This window comes from Lonchura striata, chromosome 2 (genome assembly GCF_046129695.1).
Source record: "Lonchura striata isolate bLonStr1 chromosome 2, bLonStr1.mat, whole genome shotgun sequence".
NCBI classification, from domain to species: Eukaryota; Metazoa; Chordata; class Aves; order Passeriformes; family Estrildidae; genus Lonchura; species Lonchura striata.
This window is the reverse complement of record NC_134604.1, coordinates 107,013,992-107,032,994: the sequence shown is the minus strand read 5'-3', so window position 1 is coordinate 107,032,994 and position 19,003 is coordinate 107,013,992. Positions and strand designations below refer to the sequence as shown.

The 19,003-nt window shown below is 34.3% G+C and overlaps 1 protein-coding gene across 15 annotated transcripts in view; it reads left to right on the top strand.

Moving 5' to 3' along the window:
* The window catches only part of DMD (dystrophin), a 1,151,138-nt gene that overhangs the window by 541,742 nt on the left and 590,393 nt on the right, over positions 1 to 19,003 (top strand). For 12 of the 15 annotated variants that reach the window (XM_077781657.1, XM_021553010.3, XM_021553013.3 and 9 more), the window contains 5 exons: positions 1,397 to 1,567; positions 10,496 to 10,675; positions 12,718 to 12,846; positions 14,556 to 14,726; positions 18,119 to 18,241. In XM_077781657.1, the coding sequence (XP_077637783.1) occupies positions 1,397 to 1,567; positions 10,496 to 10,675; positions 12,718 to 12,846; positions 14,556 to 14,726; positions 18,119 to 18,241 (774 nt within the window). Of the gene's footprint in view, positions 1 to 1,396; positions 1,568 to 10,495; positions 10,676 to 12,717; positions 12,847 to 14,529; positions 14,727 to 18,118; positions 18,242 to 19,003 lie in introns of those variants that run through there. The other 3 variants (XM_021553011.3, XM_021553014.3, XM_077781660.1) reach the window with 3 other exon arrangements.

The window sequence follows — 19,003 nt, the reverse complement described above, 5'->3', positions numbered from 1 at the left end:
GTGTGAATAGAGCTCTAAAAAGCTGAGTTTTATGGTCCTTCCCAGGGATTTACCTCTTGGCCTAACTGTAAGTTCTGTGGTCTCATTTAATAAATTTGGCATGCAAGAAAGCACATAAAGCATATTCAGTGAAAAATGTTATGAGATTTCAGTAGCAAGCCTTTACAGGATGATAATAAATTATCAGGAGCACTTTATAGCTTATTCTGTAGGCAAATCTCATCTCCTTACTCAGGGATAGCAAAAGCCATGTACCTAACCTTGTAACATCCTGTTACATTTTAAAACCTCAAATTATCCTTGGCAGTCAATCTACAAATCCATTTGATCATTGTCCTACTACTTGTTCTTAATGGCAAAGTAGAAAATAGTTTTAGTAGGTGCAGTTTTCTACCACTGTAGAAAGTTTTTTTCTATTTAGAAATACTTAAATACAAATCAGTGGCTACAGTCTTAATGTCATTACTATTTGACATTCAAGCTAATTAGGAAATTCTTTTGAATATTAGTGATCTATGGGACGCTTTTAATCTTCTTTCTCTGATTGGATTTTTTTAAACTTCATCACAGCAGAATTTATTAATTTTTATTTTCTACTACAAGTTGCCTATTGTCTATTGTAGTGTAGTTTCCCATCTAAATCTCTTAATTTACTTAATTTACTCTTCTGCTTTCTCTTCGTCTCCCTGAAGAGTCTCAGGGGCCTGCAATAAATGATGTATTTGCCCCGTTCTTTCAAAATGCAATGTGAGACAGTCAAGGCAATATAAATACTCAGCCTTCCTTCCAGGAACCATGTACCAAGCTTAAAGGAAACTTAAAGCAGAGGTCATCTTTAGTATTTTACATCCAAAACATTCCGAAAATTAAAACCTTAAAGTTAAATGTGCTGCTTTACTTCAGTTTTATTCTGTGACATTGTGTTTCAAGATTTGAGGTTTTCTTTGACTGGTATTTCTTTTCTTCCATGAAACTTAGCTACACATAAAAAAACCCTTGAGGAATCCCAGTTTCTATATGTCCACCTATATTAAAATATACCCTGTGAAGGGTTTTGACATCTATTTTGTGTCTCAAGGAAAGCCTGTTAGTTCAGTTGTTCTAAAGTAATTTGCTATGCACAACTTCAAAACAGAGGAGGTTTTTGGAGCTCTGTTAGTATTTCAAACTCAATGCATCTTTATGCACATAATTTTCTTGTAGGCGTTTGCATTCTAGCAGCAGAATTACTGACACTGAGAGAACAAATCAAGACATACCTATACTAAGAATGCAACTCCACCTATGGAATCCCAAGTCTAGTTTTTATAGAAGAGTGGCCTACAGAAAATATTATATAAAAACCATTGGACCTGTTTCACTGAAGGGTTAATAACCACTATTATTCCTTCTGCAGGTGACAGAAAAAAAGCAAGAGTTAGAGAAATGCTTGAAATTGTCCCGGAAACTGCGGAAAGAGATCAATGCTCTGACAGAGTGGCTCGCAGCGACAGACGCAGAACTGACAAAGAGATCGGCTGCGCAGGGGATGCCGAGAAATTTGGATGCTGAAATTGCCTGGGGCAAGGTAACAATGCGACACACACATGTGAATATGGCAGAAAGATAGATTTCTTTTGTGATAAAGAAAAGTAATTAAAAATTCCGGTGTTTTAGTTAGTGGAACTTTCGTGAATGTTCTGGCATTATCTCACCTTAGCATTAACACTCAGAAAAATTTGAACCTTCTTGTCTCTGCAGAGATCAATAGCACAATTCACCTTCACGTTGCAATAATCTTCACTGAGATTAATTTAAAGTTAGAATTTAATTTTTTAGAGTACTATAAATCAACCACCCAGTATCCATGTAAGTAGAGATCTCTTACACCATTCTACTGATGGTTAGAAAGGTATTAAATAGTAGATGAAAGATAAAAGATGCCAGAACACTATGTGTTCAGATAGCAGCAGGATATTTGTTTTCTTATTCATAGATTTGTAGCTCATTACTTTTCATTCCAGAGGCTTCCTACTTCCATGAGACTTCACCCTGAACTCATCTTTCAGGTTAAAACTCAAGGCCTTAATAAAAACTTTCCTCAAAATCACAGTTTAAATAAACATCTTTCAGAAACTGAGGAATGCAAGACATCTGTATAAAAAAGAGTTTTTCTGTGTGATGCTAAAACTTGGCATGCTATCACTCAACAGTAGCTAATCTATTTCATTTTCTGCACATGTAATAGAAATCCAATTTAGCTGGGGACATAAACAAACCAAGTCATCGTTATTCATACATACCAAAATTTGCATTTTATAGCACACTATGGTCAACATTATCCAAAGCTTCACAATTTCAAATATCTGTGTGCAGCCAGCAGCATTTTAAACAAAAACATACAAACAAACAAAAAATCTCCTTAAACACTATTTGGGGGTTTGTGGAAAAAAAATTCTGCTTTGTTGAATGGGAGAAATACTCTAAACATGTTACTAGTTTTGGTCTGCATTATAGAAATAGTAATGAATTGCATGAAGGCAAGCTTCCTAATTTTTTAATGTCAATGAAGATTCAAGGCACTTGAGTAAAATTTATTTTGTGGGGTGGGGTTGTTTTTCTTCTTAACTAACTCTTTCAAGTTTCTGAGTTTGATAAAGGTGTCTTAAAAGGCATTGATGATTTGCAAACTAATAACAATACTAGAATAACAACAATAACAATAAAAAATCCACAGTCTACACATCTTTTGTTAGATTTGGAGTTCTTTTTTTTTTTTGGTCATATGTCTGTAAGGCATTTTAAAAGTGATATCCAAAAGTATCAACTTTCTCTCTTACTAACTTACAATTACTGCTTTGACTACTGCAGTTTTCACTTTCAAATAAAAACCTAAACCCCCATTGTTCTCTCCTATTATTGCCTAATGTTTTCTCATTTTCGCTTGCTGCTTTTCCTGCGGTAAATTTTGGGCAGTTCCTTTCATTTCTTTGGGCTGATATAATGATCTTAGAATCATAGAATCATGAAGGCTGGAAAAGATCAAGATGGTGGAGTTCCACCTTTGGCCAATCCCTACCATGGCAATTAACCACAGCACTAAGTGCCATGTCCAGTTTGTTCTTCAACACTTCGATGGTGACTCTGCCACTTCCCTGGACATCCCATTCCAATGCTTAACTATCCAGATTTAGCACACCAGCTCCCTCAGTTGCTCCTCACATGACTGACCCTCCAGACCCTTCCCCAGCTCCATTCTCCTTCTCTGGATTCCCTCCAGCCCCTCAATGCCTTTCCTGTAGTGAGGCCCAAAACTGGACACAGGATTTGAGGTGTGGCCTCACCAGTGCTGAGCACAGGGGGACAATCCCTGTCCTGGTCCTGCTGCCACACCATTGCTGACCCAGGCCAGGTGCCATTGACCTTCTTGGCCTCCTGAACACTTGGCTCACGTTCATACCTGTCAACCAACACCCCAATTTCTTTTCTGCTGTGCAGCTTCCCAGTGACTCTTGGACACCCACAATAAAGGATAAATGTCATATCTTTAAGAGACAAATAGAAAAACTTCATGTTTTAACATCCCCAAACAAACCTGATAGGTAGTTAGGCCATTCTTCCAGTAAAATAAAAATAATTTTCAGTGGTGACTACACAGTACAGTTCTCCTGAAAGAGAAACATACGCTTCATGTTCCTGTTGATCCAGATGTATGTAGTTTCTCAGGGGTTTAAAGAGAAGGATTTGTCCTTAATATCACTTTATTGTTAGATATGAACCTTAATGATTCAGAAGTTGCATAATTAGGACCTAAAACCTGATTAGTGCACCTGCACAGTGGGAAGCCTTTGTTATGTCTTAAGCTTACTACAAGTACAATGTATTTTTTTATCTGAAGACAATCAAAAAAGGTAACAAGAGCTAATTAAAATAAGAACAATTTACATGAAAAAATATGTCAGACAGGAACCATTCCACCTTCTAATCTTAAGGCGTGCTGTTGCGTATTGTGGATTCTCACAGGGAACTGATATGTAAAGTTTTGAAGGAAAAACTGGTAAAAGGGATATTTTGGCTTCAAATCTCCCCCAAGCCTTCTCTACAATCTAAATTCATGTAGTAACTCAGCTCTTCCCCTTCAGTCAGTTCATCACTAAAATAAGAATATACAACTTTGGGTGAGAGCAGCTGCCTCTTGGCAAAATACATATGTACTGACTGGCTTTCAAAATTCCATTTTAATGTTGCCTTTTAGGTAATATAAACAAATATTCACATATATGTAAGCAGAATTCTAATGTGGAACAATCCAACAGGTAGTATATGTGGCAAATCCTAGACTTACAAGTGTAAATATTTACAGAAATTATGTGAAATATACTTTTTCCCTAAAGAATCTGCTCCCACTAGGAGCCAGTGCTTCATTTTATCCTGAACAGTTTAAAATTCTTGTGGGGACTTCATAAATAAGTACAATGCTGCTACTCCTGTGTGAATTTTATTAAGGCATCACACAAAATTGTACATCAATAATTTAGTCCCCAGAACCAGAGCCTCACAGTATCTGATTAATGTCACAGCTTTGGGCTTTGGACTTCCTGGGTAAGTAGGCTGCCAAAGACAGTAACCAAGCTAATGAAATGCACTGGGAGATGAATTAAGCCCAGCAGATTCCCATTGTGACACAAGTCTGCAGAAAAACAAAGATGGAAAATGGAGAGGGAGAGAGGAGAATTCAATAGTGCAAATGAACTCAAAATTGGATGTGTGCTGCTGTCGATATATCTAAGCAGAGAGCTAATAATCTTTTTTCTTTACAGGACAAGGAAGCAGTTAAATTTATTAGTGCACTTATTTCTAATTCATTTTCAGCACCCAAATCTTTTTAAAAGTGAAAATAACTCAGAGGGTTACAAAGATAATTATAGAGTTGACAATAAAAGAAATCATACATCTGAATGTTGTCTTCAAGGTATAAACACCTCAAAATAAAAAGAAATGTCCATCTTGAATAGGAAATGAAGCTAATGAAAGATGCCATTAATCTGGACATCAAGGGAAATGTGTTATTTGTTCCTGTGTAGAATTTTTCAAGGAATGGAACAAAAACTTGGCTGAGTTATGCGAAATTAGATGGCCCATATACTGAAGACTGTAAATCTGCCTTTCTGCTCAGTAGAGACAAGTTAAATCTTTCCATTTGAATTCAGCTCTGTTTATAATAGATAAGAAAAATGACATGAGGGTGGAAAGATAGTTATTAAACATCGTATATTAGAAATCCATTTATAATTAGAATTCTGATTTACTGAACATATTTATCACTGAAGACATTAACAACTGCAGGGTTTATTTGTCTTTTAATCATGAACCAGACTGATAAGAATTATATTGCCAGGAAATCATGTTCTTAAAAAGGAAATGGCAGATGGTATTACCAGGAAAATTCTGTATCACTCCCTACTATCAGCAGTATGACTCTGCCAATGCTTTAATCTGATTTTTTAACACAGTGTGTAATACCAGTGAGTATAAAGTTGACTTGAAGTACTTACAGTTACATTTAGCAACATATTTCCTGTCAGTAATATCCGTAAAAAAAGACAAACTGTAAATTGTGTCAACTGATTCATAGTCACAGGCCAAAATGCAATAAAAAGTAAGAGATGTGGTGTAAATAAACAAATAAATATGTATAATCAACCACTGAGAAGACCATAATGTCAGCTTCTGATTAATTCTGCAATCCCACCTGTGAGAGCTGAGCCACCTAATTTCTTTTAGAAAGATTCTAATTGCAAAGAGTATGTTCAAGTAATCCACAGCTCACAGACAGTGTAAAGGCACACAGAAATTTTCTTCAGTCATTCATTGTTGTTGTGTTTTTTAATCTACACATATTAATGACCATCATGGCTAAATATAGTATCCCCTGCATTAACTTACAGTTCTGGTTTGTTTGGAAAAAAAACATGATTAGTTAATCCTGCTACATTTTACTTTTCTCATTATAAAATATAGCTCAGAAGACCTTTTTACCACATCTTCAGAAAAAAAAAAAAAAAGAAACACCAAACAAACCGAACAAACAAAATAATGAAATAATAATAAAAACAAAATAAAACAAACCACACAAAATTTCTATGTAACTTCTGTTTTTGAATATAATTAATTCTTAGTTGGTATTTGGTGATGGGAGGGATGTACAAAAATCATCACAGTAAACCAAAACCATCAACTAAAAAAACCCAAAACAAAACATTTGTAACTGTTTTGTGAAAATCCATGTAAGTATTTTTTAGTAAACTGAAAGATAAAGAGTATGTCACAGCACAGTGGGATCAGAGATAGGACTGTGAACACCACTCAAAATGTAAATATCTGCACAGGGAACTGCAATTATTTGTTCTAACATGATTCATCCTGTCATCCTATGGATCCATATGTAAAGTAGGTAAAACATTATGTTATGCAGCTACAAACCACTTATAAATTCTCAGCAAAGCTCATCCCTATGACTTTACACACTGCAGCATAGATTTCAGCCTACCCAAAGTTGATTTTTATACAGAACTTTTATTTTGTACTGCAGGTCCTTTCCTGAAGTTTTGATCAATGAAACTGGCACAAGGGAAGCTCAGGTTCTCCCTCTCCCCACTCTGATGTTTCTGGGAAGGGGATTAGAAACTAATCACCTGAGACATGCTCTGCATGCAGAATTGCACCAGGATCTGTGTGATTGCTTTAATTTCCTGAATGCCAGGAACCTAGATGCCATTTCTCTTGGAAAAGTTCAAGTCCTGGGAGTTTCATGGTGGTGTAAGCCCCCAGTTTTGATTAAAGCAAGCTACCAACATTTTTCTTATGACCAGGAGTAAGAATAACAATTCCTTAAAAAGCAAAAGGAAAAATTTCAGTCAGTGAAACACAATATAATTTTTTGGGTCAGAGAATTTCCACTGTGGTATTTTCTACCAAATAGCTATAACTGGTACTTCAGAAAAGTGGAAGTACAGCTTCTTCCAAAGAGGCACTTCAGAATTTTGTCTAACTGAATAATGAAATTTGAAAGGGAAGAGATTCACATAATCTTAACTCTTGTATCTGCTAGTAGATGTGATCCCAAATAGTGACATATGTAAAGAAGTGTTAAATATATATCCTTAATATAATCTGTATCATTTTTATACATATTGTAATGGAGATATCTTTCCTGGAAGTATTTATGGAGCTTTTCTATTCAAGTACACTTGAATAAGATATTGTTTTATAAATAAATATACTAGTCTTAAGGAAAAAAGAAAAAGTAAATGTAATAGCTTTACTATAATGATAAACAGCAGAATGAATATAATCTGTTTGGAGTTGTTCAACATTGCTGATAAATTTTTGCAGCTGTAAGTGAATGTTTGGTGTTAGGATGTTAATTCAATCTTTTGTTTACATGTTTTTGTTTCCCCAAGATGCCATGATTATATCAGGAATACAGCTTCTTCACAACTCCTACATCTCTGTATTTTATTTATGTTACATGGTTTCACCCTGATAAGCACACAAAATCAAAATTTATAAATTGCCTAGTCCTTCTGGGAAGAGTTTCACCACTTTATTTGTTGATGTTTCGTATTATTGTTGTGGTGTTTGAGACCTGGGGGATTTGGGGTTTTTTTTTAAGTGATAATTGTTTTAAATGCCATTCTTGCAAAGCTAATTGCATTAATTGTGTAGTTTAAATTCTACAACTTTCTTATATATTTTCAAATAAACTGCACAGTTGGGATGCAATTTCATGTTATGGGAACCAGAAAGGAGCTTAAATCCAGCAAAGCTGTGTGGAACTTGCTCTTTAAAAATTAGGTGACTTTAAAAGCCACACTCTGAATTTTACTGAAATTATGTTATTTAAATCCTGGCATCATTACATACTTTTCTTTGTTTTATGTAATGTTGTTGAATTAATAGTAGTACTTTGATTTTTTTTTCTTGCATAAAATTTACCACTGCTATCTGTTATATTGCAGTGAACAAAGTATATGCAGACTATCACTTTCTAGTAACACTGGAAAGAAAAATGGGAAATTCTTAGGAATATACTGCACAGATGCTAAATTAAAAACAAACCAAAAAGGTCTCATGGAAGTTGTGAAAGGAAATTAGTTTACCTGATGTGCTTCTTAACCTACAGAGGAAGTCATAACTGATAATGCACTGTGGAATCCCAGACTTTACAGACCCTGCTAGATTTTCAGTTGTATTCCGTGGGTCCTGTATTTTATGCATAAGGACTTGTAATATCGGAGATTTAAAGTATTGAGGAAGATGCTTTTGTCACTTCAATGTTATGTTAAAAGGCCACAATATTTTTTATGACAAAAAAGGGCATTTACTTGTTTCATGTCCCTTACTTGCAATTAAATGAAGGAGTTAAAATCCATATTGCTCAGAGGTGCATCTAGTCTTTAGTCTACAGTAATTCTTTACTTTGAAACGAATAACCAGCTTCTTACACACAGGGAATTAACGTCTGGGTTTTGGGTACATTTTGTTTAATAGACATTTAATTGTTTGGTCCATCTGTTTACTACTTGGGATTAACATTTATTAATGCAGCCCAAGATTGGCATTTTCATAAATGTAATATACAAAATAAACCACCACCCATGGTAAATACACTTCAGAGAGTCTTTTCCAAATGAAATAAAATAGTTTAGAAAATGAAATAAAGCTGATCAAAAATTTTCCATCCTCAGTTGAAGGTAAATTATATACTTTGTGCTATTCTTTTTTCATGATGACACTTTGCACCTGCTGTGAAACAGATAAAACAGTACTAGAAGAGGGCATGTTTTTCCTTTAATCTGACAGGAATCTGCTGAAATTTTAAACTCTCCTTTTCAAATTCTATAATTATATAGTATATTGTTAATAATTTGCATCAATCATGCCTTAGATCTATTACATATTGTATGTATTTTAGAAAATTGATAGAATGGGGAAAATTTCTCATACTTACATTAAATACAAGTGTAAGATCTTTTCTGTGAAATAACATTGCAAAATGAGATCCTGAATTCTGTTAAGCATAGGAAGTGAGCTGCTGCTTTAAGCGTGACACACTGAATAAGTGGAAGGTACTATTTAGGTTCTATTTTACAAAAAATAATAATTTTATACTTACTGCCTTTATTGAAAAATGAACATTCCACTATCACTATAAATACATTATCAACAAAATTATACTGATCTGTGACCATGAGAGATGTGATACTGTGGAGGTCATAAAGGTGGGGCTCTACTGCATAATAGCATTCATTCTGAGATGGAAGTATCGTGTTTGACATTTGGTTGGAGTTTTGGGTTTTTTTTTTTATTGTATTCAAGTTTCTGTGAGACATCTGTGTCTCTGAAGAACAGTGCTTCTTCCTTTTCTACTAAGTTCTGTTTGTGTTCATCTTGGAACACTTGATTTCTGCTTGCAGTTTTGTTTTATAAGCAGAGATTTATATGCCTGGATCATTGCTGTCAGGTGCCAAGGATCTCAGATAAATTTCTCTCATAAAACTGGTTATATGTGAAATTAGGTGTAAGGAGCTTGTGCCTTTCCTTGAGTATTCAGTAAGACTGCTGTAAGAGTGCTGACACATTTTTCTCTGTGTCATCTCACTGTTTTCTATTTAAACACCTGCTTTTTTTACATGTCTAAGTATGTTGGGATTTGTTCCTTTTGTTAGACTTCTTGCATGTTGCAGTGAATATTAAGACATGAATAATGAGTAAATTATGTAACCTTTCATAGCAGATCTGTAAGGTAAGATAACAGTGGGAATAGGTGCTGGAAATCTGACTTGGTAGCACTGCATTTGTGTTGTAGTCATTCAAGCCTAGAAATGCTATGGGCAACAGTTTATTTTTAGTATTTTAGTTTGCAGAATGAAATCCCAACTGAATGTAATGAAAACATGCATTTCTACAATTAGGAAACAAGTTTAACAGAAAAAAAGAACATGATTTCTTCTGAAAAAGATTGCATTGACAAATATTAAAGTAATAAAACATTCACTAGACTATTTTTGATGGAGTTTTCTGTCTAAAGGTGTCATCGTGATGGTGTATTATTGCTCCATTTATTATTTAAGCTTTATGTCCTAGTTGATAGTTATCTAATTTTATTATATGAAAAGTAACTTTAAACACCTCTATATAAATATTATAAAATGTGGATTAATTTTTAATAATTAGGTATTGAAATTATATTTTGAACACTGAAATGAAAGATAATTTGCACTTTCTTTAAATTAAGCTATAGCGAGAAGACGAAGAATATATACAATTTTATCAGAGCTCAAAAGAAACAATTTGCTTTGTATTTCCTGCTCTTCACAGAATGCCTTCCCTTCCTATAGGAAGCAAGATTGTGTGTTCTAGTATAAACTTGCTGCCTGATTTAACATTTAATGTTCTTTGTGTGGATAATCTTTAATTCCCAGATATTTTATTACTTGTCCTGCTCATGTAGGCAACACGGAAGGAGATTGAGAAACGCCAGGTCCAGCTTAAGAGCATCAGTGACTTAGGAGAGAATTTGAAAACAGTGATGAAAGGAAAGGAGAGCCTTGTGGATGATAAACTCAGCCTGCTGAACAGTAACTGGAAAGCAGTAACTTCACGTGCTGAGGAGTGGTTCAATCTCTTACTGGTAAGGACAATGCATTTCTTCACACAGAGGAAATGTTGGTTTCCAGGTGTACATGCCCAGCCTTAAAGAAGTGCTTTTTCTGGTGCCTTGGATTGTGTTTATTGAACACACAGGTACACAGGCAATCAGATTGATTATTGTTTAGTACATTGTGTATGCTTTGAAAAGATCTATGATTACTGAGTGGAAGCTTGATTGTTAGCAGTTTGCAATTCTTTCTGTCTCAAAAGTTCTTGCATTGTTTTTGATTTTTTTTTCCTAATAAATCAAATGCAGTTTCAAGGACAGAGATTACTTCAGTAGTCAAGTGAAAAAAATAGTTAAGTAAGCTGAGAAAGTCTTAGTATTGATACCAACAATATCAGCTACTTTTGGCTGCATTAGCATTTCTGTTTGGAATAGTACAATTGGGAAATATGTTTCCATTTGCAAGTTGGTTTGGCCTACAGGGTAGTTCTGGTGTGTATAAGTTTAATTCGTTTCAGAGGCAACTAAATCGTAAGCTCTTCTCAGAGTGCACACATGATGTGCTGAAGGATTATGATTTGGTCTTTCAGAACTCCATGATCCTCCTTTGCAGTGTTTTATAGGGCATGTTAGGGTGGGGATAATTCCTTAGGGGGACTGGATAAAGTGTAGTAGACAGTAAAAACCCTAATACACATTTCATACAGATTCAGGAGCCTCATCCGCAGCTGTCTCAAACTACAGACAGTCCCATAACTTTATTCTGCCTTCAGATTCGTTCTGTCATGAAGAGGTGACAGTTTGAACTCTTAACTACAAAAGAGTCTTAACAACTGGGCTGTCAGAATGCTCTTGGAAATATTGTGTGCCTTTTCTGTTCCTGAGAGTGTGAGAATGCAGTTTTACCCCAGAGAAACAGAAGTTTTTTAAGGAAGTGTTGACCTTTGTCATGACTTTTCAGGGCTTGATGTGTTGGAACTCCACTATAGTCTGTATGGCTGCTTTACAAATAAATATTATTATATTTATTTATGTGTATTATACATTAAATATTATTTATGTATATTATTGTATTTATATATGTGTATAAATATACAATAATATACAATAAATATAGAGCATCACTAAAGGGCTTCCTCAGCTGAGTAAAGCATCCAGGTGAAAGTATCTGGAAAACTTAAGAATTTCATTCAGAATCATGTAGGTACGCAGATTTATTTTGGAACTGATTATAAGCATATAATGGAGTTTACATGTTGATATAGTTATGCACTCCTGTACATCCTCCCTTTCCCGGCTTTGGATTCTGTGGTTAATATTTGCTAAAACATATGATAAAAAGGTCTAAGAGAGGTAATTGAGGGGTTGTTTCCAATTTTAGAACAGAGTAAAATAAAAGTAGGTGCATTTGGGTGCCAGAAGAACAAGTAATACCTTTGATTTTGAGTGTGTGGTCTACATATGTATTGTGTGGGATATGCATAGGCCGCATTCTAGTCAGCTCACCCAAAAAGACAAAGAAGCAAAGAAATGAAGATTTATCAAAATATCAACTAGAATAGCTTTTAAAATGAAAAAGTCTCAAAGCCGAGAAGTTAGATGAAATGTCCATAAGAGGTTTAGATGCAAAGCTCCCCGTGTTTGTGATTTTGCAAGTGCATCCTTGTGGCCATCTGAGTGTCAGTCAATTTACTGGCTTTCCAAAATGAATTCTGTACCTTGTTCTTGGGAAACTCCTTTGCAGCTCCTGTAGGTCTGGCTAACAGCTCCTGCTCCTCTCAGCACCTCGCTGAGCTGCCGGCACCTGCGTCTTCCTGTGATGTTCTCATCCTCCTGCCTGTCACTTTGGAATCTTCTCTCTCTCTCTCTCTCCTAAATATCTTTTTAAAGAAATCTAACATGCAAAGTGAAGGAAAAAAACAGCAGATTCTATCCTTCACAAAACAAGAAGTTACTGTGTAAAATAAACAAGTTTTCATAATGTGTGCATGTTTGCCACACTTGGGATAACTACAGCTGTTGTTTCAGTTCTGATTACATTTTTTGTATGCAGTATTTACCTTTTCCACATACAGGAATATCAAAAGCACATGGAGGCTTTTGATCAGAATGTAGCTAATGTCACTACTTGGATGTATCGTGCTGAAATACTGTTGGATGAATCTGACAAACAAAAACCCCAGCAAAAAGAGGAAATTCTTAAGGTAAAAAAAAATGTGATTTACTGGAAAGCATTATTTTTATTCTAAAAAGGACTGTGTCAAAACTAGCATATTTCAAAAGGTATCACAAATGGATTAAAATTCTTTTTACTGTGCTAAACCCTCTAGCAACTTGTAGATTACTTAATAAATTTGCTCTGTATTACCAAAATTAAGTCCTTGCAGAAATAAAACCAGATTGTTATTATAATTCTTGGGAACTTCCTAGTTACTAAAACAGCAGCTTATCAAACATATGTCTGCTGGAAAATACACACCTTTAACACAAGATTTTGTTTTGTTTGAAAAAAAAATTTCTTTTTTCTGTCCCCTTTATTTTTAATTGTATTTCTGTTTTTCTGTGATACTTTTCCAATATGTACAATATTTCTGTCATATGATTGTCTTAATTCTACAAACACTGGGGCCAGATCATCAACACAGACAAGAACATTATATGGTGAGCTAGCTGTACAATCAGGGGTTGGTGTATTGAGCTTGAGGTTTTAGTTGGCCAATGCATCATTTGACCAACTGATGAAAAACTAGCTTGTAATGTGGATGTGTATGTTAAAATATCTCATTTAAAATACTTTCCTTAAGAACAACATCAAATTGTTATCTTAAGGGACTTTCTTTTTTCTTCTGAAGTCAATGTGAAATTTTACTTTGTAATGAACTCCATGGTCATTACATAATATCTGAGTAAGAGTTTACAAATCAAAATCAGAATTGCATTGCTGACACTGACATAATGATGCCATTTGCTGCAGCAAAGCTTTACAAATTCCAGGGCAGAGCATAAATCAATATCTCATTGATCTCAGCAGGATTATGAGACTAGCTTTTGTAGATGAATGAACAATTTTTCCACCATCACATATAAAGTAAAATTATCAATAATTATATTTATGTCTGCATTGCACAAAGGTAGTTCATGCAGACAGTAAAATGTAATTCTTAATACCCAATTGTATTTCAGATTCCCAAATGCATTGCTATCTATATTTTTGGCCTCTGCCTGTACTGGGATCTACTGTTAAGATTTATATTGCAGAGGATAAAGGCTTTTACCTTCTTTTTTTTGTGGGTTTTTTTTTTTTTTTTGTGGTTTGTTTTGTTTTGTTTTGTTTTTGCTTTTTTTTTGTTTATTTTTGGGTTTTTTATTGTTTGTTTTTTGGTTTGGTTTTTTTGTTTAGTTTTTTTTGTTTGTATTTTTCTTATTTTGTGACAGATTTATAGAAAAGCTAGGACTTTTTTTTTTTTAATTATTATTATTATGGTCTTTTTTACTTGCCTGAGCTATGGCCCTGAGTAGTATTGAAAGCAACAATTACACATCTAGTTCTATAATACATGAATTAACAGCTCTTCCTATCTTTAGGAACATAAAATAATTTAGTGCATCCTGAAATATGCTGCAATATTATTGCAGATAAGAATCTGCCTAGAAATAATGATCCCCATTAATTTCAGCCAGAAGATACTAAAACAGACATGTAGATACATTCCCGCTATAAATTTGAGGGATATGAGTGGGAACGTTATCTAAGGTGTTTCTACTGGATTTACACACTCATGCATAATTATCAGAATTTGCTTTGTGGTTTTGCTCCCTATTCCTTTGCACACTTTCTCTCTCTCTCTCTCTCTTTCTCTCTCTTTGCATTTATTACTAACTTCAAGCCCTGTCTCTTGCTCACGGACTGTAGCGCTTAAAGGCTGAGCTGAATGACATTCACCCCAAGGTGGACTCTGTGCGTGACCAGGCCAGAGACTTGATGGCAAACCGTGGGGAGCACTGCAGGAAAGTGGTAGAGCCTAAACTCTCAGAGCTCAACCAGCGATTTGCAGCTATTTCACAGAGAATTAAGAGTGTAAAGGTAGGAGGACTTGCTTCCATATGGAGATGCATTAAAAATGGTGTTTGTGTAAGGTGCACAATTGCAACTATGTAGTGGGCTATAATTCCTCAAAAAACTACTCTTTTAGAGGGAAACAATGTAGAGCCCAAGGATGTATTTTTTTATTAAGTGTGAATATTTGGGGGTTTTGGCATTAAGGTATTTTTTCACTGTTTCACAATTAGAAGTATTCACTGACTTTATTTGAATGTAACAATGATTACATAATTAACTTATGAAAAATGAACATCTGAGAATTAGTAAGTCTCTAACTTCGCAAAGTATGAGTAGCCTTTTTTCATATAGATTTGTTTTGAGAGCTAATTTTCCTTCAAGTGCATTTAGTCTTTTCCTATGAGTCTGAATTCCCCAGTGCTGGAGATAGAAATAGATAGGTAGAGATTATGTCAATTTTACTTCAGTTATTCATCTGTAGAACCAGCATGACTGCTAAATCTGAATTCATTGTGGATTAGGTAATTTTTGGCCAAGTTGTGCTTTCTGAATTGGAATAAAGAAGGACATAACCCACCTACTTTCTCCATTGTTTTGCTGCCTTTATTCTGAAGACCTATTCAGCAGATTAAATGAGGCAGCCATAAAGATTGGTATAGAGGATAATGGGAATGCACAGATCATGATCCTAAGCTATTATTGCTGGTCACTGTACTAACACTGGAAATAAATGCACGGAGATCCATGGCAAAGCAGGAAATAAGCTTTGCAAAAAGCATTAGCCAAGAGACATAGTTTCCATGAGTTGTTGGGATCTGTGCAGAGCTCAGTATCCTGCCTAACCAGTGTATCTCTGTGGATATTTGGGTTTATTTAGGTTTCATTTCAGAAGCAAAATAATGTCTTCTGAATAAAGGTAACAATTTTTTTCCTAATGGCCGTCAGTAGTATTTCAGCCATTCCAGCTACTTACCTACTCCTTACACATGCACAAGCTGTAGACTGAGGACATCTTTGTAAAAATTGCGTTGTCTGATGTTTTTGCTCTGAACACCTGCAATCTGCAGTCTGGATTTCCATCTCAGTTTTACTTTGCACTTCCATTTTATTGTAAACTTGCAGAGCTGATGCAGCCATTGGTGGGATCCTGGGAAATTATTGCTTGTCCTAGGAAAAAAAAAATGGGTTTGCCTGTAGATAACTTATTGGGGGTTCAGTGTTTGCATTGCAAGTTGTGGGCTCGCTCAAAGAAGGGACAAAAGATTCTTATCAAGATGAAGTGTCTTCAGAACACAGCCTGAAGATGTCTTCCACCTTCAGCCTTCTCTCTCCGGTTTTCTTCCATTTCTGAAGGCAAGGTGGGCGGAATTGGCAGAATCACACTAAGATTTAGAGAAGTGCCCAAAAATACGAGAGGAATTACTATAGCACACAAATTATAATGGTAAATTAGAATTTAGAGGACATTTTCCAGGATCTTGGAAAATGCAGAAGTAGAATATGATTCAAAAATGATAATAACTATTATAAGTATTGAATCAGATAGAGAGGTAAAAACTGGTCTGAATTATTGACTATTCTACTGACTTGCTTTATGCATTTGTATAAAGGATCAAATAACTGGGTACTTTATTTTGTCTACCTTTGTAATGTAGGCAATTGTACATTCCTTAAGATTTTGGTTTAATGAGCTGGAAAATTATTATTATTATGGGGTGATATGCTTCTTAAGTGTTTTTGCTTTTTCCCCCCATATTTATGTAAAATTATTCACTCTGTGAAAGATTAAAACATAAATTCAAAAGGATTAAAATCTCTCATAACCTATTTTGAATAATTTCTCATCTGCCCTCAAATTAGCTATATTTTTTCAAATACTAACAGTAATTACTACAACAGGGATGTAAATAAGAAATGATCCATTAAGTCAGTGAATGGTAGTATATAATTGTCATGTCAAGAATTAACAAAATGTTAATACTGAAACGAGACTTACCATTTTCAAGTAGTCTGAACATCATTCAATTGCTGGAATTCATTTTACTTTCCACTTTTTTATTTGTTATTCTTTTTAGCCTTTTTCAGAGCCTGTACATTTTATATTCCAATTTTATTAGTTGGTTTGTCTTTTAATGACATTTAAGTACTTTAGAAAATATTCTTCAGAGCATTTGAGAAGAAATTACTGTGTAGTTTTCTATTTTTTCTAACTCAGCTGAAGTGCATGATAAGTGTAATTCTGAGCCTCTTAATGAAAATTTGTGAACACAATATTATTCTCTATAAATATTGTACATTGTTATATTTCCATTAATGTTTGTAAATGTGCAAAATCTTTGTTGTTAAAATAATCAACAAGAGACAATTAAGGCCTTTTTACCCAGAGTCTTTCAGGGCATCTGAGAACAGATTTCATTTGACATCCACTCTCTCGTGTTTTTACTGGTTAATTTTTATTGCTGCTGTCTTCAATACAAATTTTGCATATAATAATAATTATACCAGAAGAAAGAGTAAAAGATAACTAGGTAGAATATAATGTATTTATGTCTTGAGCAAGGAAAGACAGATGCACATCCAAGAGTTCCTAGACCATCAAAAAGACCATTAATTACCTTTAAATCTAAATTTTATGCAAGAACCACTGAGATGGTCTTTCTTCTTGTTGCGTTTAAAGCTTTGAAGGAAGAAAACATTTCTGGTGATCATTTGCAATGCAATTAATAAATAGACCATCTACTGTACATAAAACTATTCACAGGCACTTGTGTCAGACCAACAAATGGCAGTGCATTGTTTTTAATAAGTAGCACCTCTTAGAGAGTTCAAAATTGAATACAAAAATAAATCACCATAATTATACTGTGATTTACTTTGGAGGAATTGAGACTGTTTTGTTTGATTGACTTTTTCTTCATCCTGAATTTTTGTTGAGGCTTTTTGAAACAGAAGCTGAAGTTTTGTTGATTTTTCAAAAACTAAACCAGATTAATATGAAAATTTTCTCAATTATTAATAATAGGTTTTTTTCATCTGACTGGACTTCTTGATGCTGTATGAATAATGAGAAACCAGATTTAACCAAGTATAGTAAACATTTCTCTTTTTTAGAAAAATAGTATTTATTTGGACTTGCTCTTACACACAAATGTGAGAACGTATTTTATTTTTTCCTTTCTAATTTTCACTCTCCTTAAAATTCATTGGTTTACTTACATGTTAATTCTACATAAATTTGTATCATTATTTTTATCTTTGGGTGCTTTGAGTATGGTGTAATATTTTTCAACATGATGGAAACTCTACCATTGTTTTATCAATATGGGGTGGCACAGATATCACTTTTCATTTCTGTTTCTAATAAAACTATGAAATGTGTCCTTTAAATAAATAATCTTCATATTTCTCTATTTTAGCCCTTCATTCCTTTGAAGGAATTGGAGCAATTTGACTTCGATATACAAAAAATGCTTGAACCACTGGAGGTTGAAATTCAGCAGGGAGTGAATCTGAAAGAGGAGGACTTCAATAAAGATATGGTAATTTGGTTGAAATGGAAGTCTGAAAAAAATTAAGAGGGAGATGAAAAAAATCTGAGTGAAAATCAGAAACCCATATTTGCATAAGGATCTTTTGTGGGCAAATTTTTTCTATGCTAATAGATTATAAAATCAAAAGTCCCAAATTAGCAGTAATTTTTTTTGTGCTAACTTAATTTTTAGTATATCAGACAAGCATGTCTTGTCCCTTATGAAAACACTAAGCAAACCAGGAAAGTCATCCATGGGTCCTGTACTACTACCAGCAGTATTACAGCACAAGGAATGAATATGAAAATCTCTGTAGTAGTATAAAGGCCAGAAAAAGTCAGAATGATGCAACAAAATGGGCATAATAGAGAAGGAATACATCACTAAAAATAAAGGTTCAGGAAAAGAAATGCCACTTACCAATTTGTTCTTAACCAATCTGCTTATAGCATTTAATGTAAATAGATTTTGTGGCTGTGGTAAGCTTTATTACTTATGTTTTATCATTGCAAGTCATAAAACCATTTATTCATATTTGCTGAGGGGGGGAAAGGAAAAAGAGGAGTAAAATACTGCAGTGCTTTGCTGCTATTGAGATTGTGGTGTATATTCTCCAGAGCGATTTTGAGAGATATGACATTTTTGGGCTGGGCAAAAAGGGAGATTCATCTTTAGAACCCTCTCTTCTTGAGTCCTCAGCAAGATCAAATATATATTTGTTTGCAACCAATATAAAGACTCAATATTATTTTACTTTTAAGCAATTCTTCA